This window comes from Protomyctophum bolini (genome assembly GCF_963924005.1).
Source record: "Protomyctophum bolini genome assembly, chromosome: 11".
Taxonomy (NCBI): Eukaryota; Metazoa; Chordata; class Actinopteri; order Myctophiformes; family Myctophidae; genus Protomyctophum; species Protomyctophum bolini.
In genome coordinates, this window is record NC_137872.1 from 1,344,418 (window position 1) to 1,351,086 (window position 6,669).

At 45.4% G+C, this 6,669-nt stretch overlaps 1 protein-coding gene across 1 annotated transcript; it reads right to left on the minus strand.

Moving 5' to 3' along the window:
* Window positions 1–497: 497 nt before the first annotated feature.
* tmem150b (transmembrane protein 150B) lies at window positions 498–6,210 on the minus strand (the record flags this gene model as incomplete). The annotated part of the gene is made up of 6 exons (XM_080776438.1): window positions 498–700; window positions 2,339–2,516; window positions 3,270–3,397; window positions 3,672–3,739; window positions 4,147–4,206; window positions 6,137–6,210. The coding sequence occupies 6 exons, from the start codon at window positions 6,208–6,210 to the stop codon at window positions 498–500; spliced, it is 711 nt and encodes a 236-aa protein (XP_080632564.1).
* Window positions 6,211–6,669: the final 459 nt, after the last annotated feature.

Consider the following 6,669-nt stretch of genomic DNA (forward strand, 5'->3'; position numbering starts at 1 on the left):
CCAGCTAGGCTACTTTTTACAGACGCAACTGTATTATTTACTGTACAAATATTGTTTTTACATCACCACACGATGGGCAATGCGCCCGGGCGCAGTACCCCCCACGGCCACAAGATGGGGGCAAATATCTCACAACGGGTAAGGGCTAGTATAGTAAACGCTGCATTCGTGGTCAGTTGTTTTTTACAGACGTGGGTAAAAGGGCATGGGGCTGAAGCCCCCTTTGATGTCTATATATACAGTATGTGTGAACGTCCCTTGCGTGTTGGTTATGTTCATGTATGTGTGTTTGAACATGTGTGTATAGGTGTGTGAGCATGTGCACGTGTTGGTTATGTTCATGTATGTGTGTTTGGACATGTGTATATAGGTGTGTGAGCATGTGCACGTGTTGGTTATGTTCATGTATGTGTGTTTGGACATGTGTATATAGGTGTGTGAGCACGTGCAATGCATGATATATAATTACGTATCGCGTACTGTACGTGTGTTGGGCTCTATGTCTGACCGTGCATCTCCACCGTGTGGCGCTGCTGGCCTGGCGCTGCGCCGCTCTTCTTCTCCTGCACCGTGAGGCGGTGGCAGTCGATGTGTCGGAACTCGGCGGCGAACAGAGCGAACAGGAGGAAGAACAGCATGACCAGCGCCCACTCGCACACCGCCGCGCCGCTCTTGTAGCCCGTGTTGTGGAGGACGGCCACTAGGGGGAGACGGGCCGTCAAGGAGCAACAACAGTCCAGAACTAGAAGTGCACTCTGCCGAGTGCATACTTGCTTGTTGCACACTAGTAGGCCATAAAATGGCCAACTAGTGCGCAAGCAGAGCGCGCAAGTACTTTCGACCGTTATAAACTGTCACTTTTGATGCGTATGCACCGTCCCAGCAAATTGTGCCTGATTACGGCAGTGGTGCCAGATTGTCATACATGTATTCACAGGAGCATTACCTTTGATCCTCCCAACACTAAAACATATCGTCATTACATCACCATCGAAAACCAATTACACTCTGGCATTGGGTCCTTTAATCCACATATTTCTTACGTCATCATTGAGAGCTAGTTATACATATACACACACCATGTAATCTGGCACCACTGCCGTATCAGGCACAATTTGCTGGGACGGTGCATACGAGTCCCGGGCGAAACTATTACTTGCGCGCTCTCATGCTTGCGCAAGTAACTAAGCTACGATGACTAAATCTATAAGACTAAAATACACTGACAATTTCGTCAACACATAAAAACTAGCCTAAAATGATGTTAGGAAGGGAACTAGTGTGGACAAGAGATCCAGTATAAGTCATTTTACACTTGGTTGCATGCTGAAAATAGCAGATCTACAAGCTCGCTGCGACGCGTTGTGAGCTTGTAGATCGTCTATTTTCAGCATGTGTAAAAACTGTCATTACGACGGCATCAAGGCCCGCAATCAACTATAGATTTAGTCGACTAAAATCTTAGGATATTTAGTCAACTAGAACTAGACTGGGTTAGGGTTGACTTTGCACTAATCTATCATACTCAATATAATAGGCTTGTGGCAAAAGAAGTTGACTGTTGACTGTTTTGAAAGCTTCCCCAGAAAACATTAATATAAGTTGCAGCCTTCATCACAACAAAAGGCTTTTTCAGGCTTTTTTTTTAAATATATTTTTCAACATAATTGCGAACGCAGTGATTGCGAACGCAGTGAGCACTTACTATGAGACCTAGCAGATCATGTCTGTCTGTCTGTCTGTCTGTCTGTCTGTCCGTGTGTCACGCTTTTGTGCCCATATATGGAGCTGTTTTGGGGACTCCTTATATGGTTATGGCTGAGTCATGGACATGAGTGTGATGGCGTGGTCCAACTTGTGCCCATATATGGAGCTGCTTTGGGGACTCCTTATATGGTTATGGCTGAGTCATGGTGACATAACCAAATATGTACGAGCTGCGTTCGCTTCCCGCGTTTTAAGACGCGCGAACGCGGGAAGCGAACGCAGATCGTAAATTGCAATAACATTAATAACATAATTAGAATAAATTACGAATTAGTGAGAACTGTGTAGTACTGTGAAATTAGTGAAAACAGGGAGCAGCCATCACACCATGTGTCACCATGACTCATGCGTTCGTGTGTCTGTGCCCTTTGTGCCCATATATGGAGCTGAGTGATTTTTGATGCAACACACTCCATATTTGGACGTAGCTCCATATATGGGCACAAAGGGGGGACACACGCACGCACGCACACACAGACACACAGACATGATCTGCTAGGTCTCATAGTAAGTGCTCACTGCATTCGAATTAGGGTATAGGGTATTAGGGTATAGGAGGTATGAAGGATACTGATGATGACCAGGACGGTACAGATGGAGCAGCAGACGGCTCTGATTGGCCCCACCCAGCGCTTGTCCTTGGACGCCTCGGTCCGATAGGTCAGCCACAGCTGCGCCCAGAAGTAGGCCAGGCCCACGAAGAAGGCCAGGGTCGCCCCCAACAGGTGGGCTCCCATGGAGACCGATTGCTGCGGGGAACAGAACGTAGCAATTAACAACGCATGCTGGTGTTTTATCTTATACTTTAGCTATTGAAAAATAGCAGATCTACAAGCTCATAGCGCTACGAGCTTGTAGCTTTTAGAAAAATCGTGAAAATATGTTGCAAATCTTTGAGTATATATTCTTTCAGAGCGAGCATTTTTAACTAAAATCTTTGCTGCTGGGAGGGGGGGGGGGGGGGGTTCCCCTATAGAACAACATATTTTCAGATGGGGGGTCGGCGGCCAATTACATATATTTTTGGGGGTCCTTGACATGAAAAAGCTTGAGAACGTCTGGCATAGAAACATGAGGTTTTCCAGAAAACTGTCAGGATTTAGAAGACATTTTGTAGAATGTTTTCTCTGGTCTAAATGGGCTAATAATACACATATTGGTTACAGGAGACAAGTGGAAAAGGAAAGCTATATGAATGAGGAAAGGGAGGAGGCAGTGTGGGGTGCAGGTCTTTTTTCCGACAGCATATTATTGATCCGAAACCTCAATCCTAACCTAACCCTAACCGCAAGCACGGGAGCAGCGCATGTCGGACCATCGCTTTTTCGCATCGCAGCGAATGTCCCCCCCGCTGCGGATCGGATCGTTGCCCCGTCGGCTAGAATGCTGTCGGAAAAAAGGCCGCCTCCCGCAGTGTGAGACGGGAGGATAACGGGGTATTATAGGGTATTACAGGTATAGGCTATAGGCTATAGGGTATTATAGGTCAACGAGGAGTTTACCTGGAAGTTTCCAATGATGGAGATCCCCAAGGCAGAGATGAACCCCAGGACGATGCTGGTGATGTTGGCTTTGCCGTGACAACCGTAGTCTCTGACCTGCTGGAACCGAATCACCACCACCCACAGAGCTGAGGGAGAGAGAGAGAGAGAGAGAGAGAGAGAGAGAGAGAGAGAGAGAGAGAGAGAGAGAGGGGGGGGGGGGGAGGGGGGGGGGGGGGGGGGGTCGAGGGGAGAGAGAGAGAGAGAGAGAGAGAGAGAGAGAGAGAGAGAGAGAGAGAGAGAGAGAGAGAGAGAGAGAGAGAGAGAGAGAGAGAGAGAGAGACACCACTTGTTGAGGAAAAGCTTTGTGAAAAAGACATCCTGAAAAAAAGCATACAAATGTAAAAAAAAAAGTGCCATTACCTAAAACAGCACAGATGTTGCAGATCTGGGAGAAGACACAGCTCTGTGGGGTGAACGTCCCACATTGGCTATAGAGGGAGATAGAGATGGCATGATTAATAAATAGATTAATAAATAGAAATGGCATGATTAAAACCCATTCTGGTGTTTTATATAAGCATTATACTTTAGGTATTGAAAAATAGCAGATCTATAAGCTCATAGCGCGCCACCGAGTGGCGCGCTACGAGCTTGTAGGTCTGACATTTTTGAAAAATCGTGAAAATGTGCCTCACATCTGTGAATATATATTCTTTCAGAGTTTCAGTTTTAAACTCAAATCTTTGCTTCTGGGGGGGGGGGGGGTCCCTGGAACAACAAATTTTCAGATGGGGGTCGGCGGCATATTACATATAATTTTTGGGGTCCTTGACATGAAATATTGAGAACCTCAGATTAAGCTCATATACAGTATACAGGAGGAACTGACACCAACCTGATGTAAGGGAAGCCTTCGGTTAGATTCACTGAACCGTTCGACACGGCTATCCCATACCTAAAAAGGACAGAAATAAAGAAACGGGGTAAATAAATGACTCGTCATTGATGATGACTTCACGCATATTTAATCATCACGGGGCTCCTCTGCAGCCATGCCATGCCATGTCTCACCACCAGGAGGCATGGATGAGCAACGACATCCTTCAGGTACAGAGTAACACAACTGAATCTCCCATTAAACTGAAACCCCATTATCTCATCTCACCTTAATTCGACGACCAGGTCATCCCCTTCTCCTCCTCAGTCACAAACCTCGGTGTTTAGTTCGATCCTCACCTGACATTCGATGTCCATAATTATAAAGCATCTGTGCAAAACTGTCATTCTATCATCTCAAAAAACGCTGTCCCTCCTTCTAACCCAGTCAGATGCAGAGACGCTTGTCCATGCCTTCATCTCCTCTAGACTGGACTACTGCAACGCCCGCTTCAACTTGTCCATGCCTTCATCTCCTCTATAGACTGGACTACTGCAACGTCCGCTTCAACTCGTCCATGCCTTCATCTCCTCTAGACTGGACTAGTCTGCAACGCCCGCTTCAACTTGTCCAAAATTCAGCAGCCAGAGTTTTAACTAGAACTAAGATGAGAGAACATATTACTCCAGTTTTGGCTTCACTGCACTGGCTTCCGGTTGTTTTTACGATTGATTTTAAAATTATTTTACTTGTGTATAAAGCTCTCAATGGTCTCGCACCTTCCTACCTACATGACTGCCTGCCTAAATATGTCCCAAACCGCCCCCTAAGGTCTTCCACTGCTGGCCTGCTCGCTTTGCCTAAAAAAATGGCAACTAAAAAATACGGGGAAGCAGCTTTTTGCTTCTACGGGCCATCGGCATGGAACAAGCTCCCACGACAGGCAGCCTCTGTAGACATTTTTAAAGCACAGCTCAAGACCCACTTCTACACCCTTGCTTAAATGACATTTTATTTTTTGTTACTCATGTCCTCACTGTATTGCATTACTGCTTGTTTTTTTTATGTTTATGCCTTGCTTTTTTCCCTTTATTCTCCATTTCTCTGTAAAGCACTTTTTGAGCTGCATTTCATGTCATGAAAGGTGCTATAGCTTCTGCTCGGTGGCTTCCTTTAGAGTACCGCAGGCGCAGGTTATGTTAGAACAGGCCCATGAAAACATTCTTATTTCAGAAGGCCACTTCGTATTGAACGGTTGCGTGTGACCCATGTCAGCAATGTCCTTTTTGTGCTAAACTTTTTTTTTTAATAACCCTACTTTTAACTTTCTATGATTGATTATGTGAGGGATAATAATCTGGCTATAGGTGGTCGTTGTCGAGAGATAATTCCCCGACAGGGAGTTTAACCAGCGAGGCGAAGCTGAGGTTCTGGAAATAACCGCTTCAGATACGAGACGTTAGTTAGACAGACACTCCATCAGGAAGCCCAGTGGAGAGAGAAGGAATTACACGTGGGTTTCGAGGCTCCATCCAATAAGCTGACGGCACGCCCCCCCCCCCCCCCCCCCCGGCCCTTGCACGAGAAATATATAATCATGAGAATATGATGACAAAGCAAATATTTACATGATGACATTTAAGTGATAACCAAGAAAGGCAGGTACTCAACTCACACAGTCCATATACCCACTGTCCTCCTTAAAGAGATACTCACACAGTCCATAAACCCACTGTCCTCCTTAACCCATTCTGACCTGAGATCAGATTCATACGAGGTTTCCACTGGACACATACTGGTCTGATTAACCCATTCTGACCTGAGATCAGATTCTAAAAATGTCAGTCGTTCTTCGATTTTTCAAAAATAGCAGACCTACAAGCTCGTAGCGCGCCACTCGGTGGCGCGCTACGAGCTTGTAGATCTGCTATTTTTCAATAGCTAAAGCATAACATGATGCTAATACCAAAATGGGTTCCCGTTCAGAATGGGTTAAAGAGATACTCACACAGTCCATATACCCACTGTCCCAAAGAAGGCCAAGCAGAGGGGAAGCAACGCCCACAGCCACACTGCCGCCATGGTTCAGCTCCTGGCTGGTATACCTGGAGAGATGAGAGATTAAATGTATTGTCAATGTACAGTACAAGTACAGCACAGCACAGCGAAAAGTATTTTCGCATCTCTCACCAATGGTGCAAACATGTCAGTAAGGAGGATACATTATACCTGGAGGGGAGACAGACACAGAACCACACACTGCATCACACAAACTAGACTATACTATAAACGATGTTTTCTGTCAACCCTTGCAGTAAAATATTATACTGTACGCATGATCAAATATGGCAGATGATATACAAAATAGACAGGTGGAATGAGAGAGATTTTTTTTTACTACTACCATAAGTTACTTGTGACATGACGACATGTGACAACACAGTATATATAATTCTACATAATAAACTCCAGGGAGAGCGATAATTCAGACTTAAAAGACCATGCAGCAATGACAGAGATTGTGAATTTATAAAAAATGAA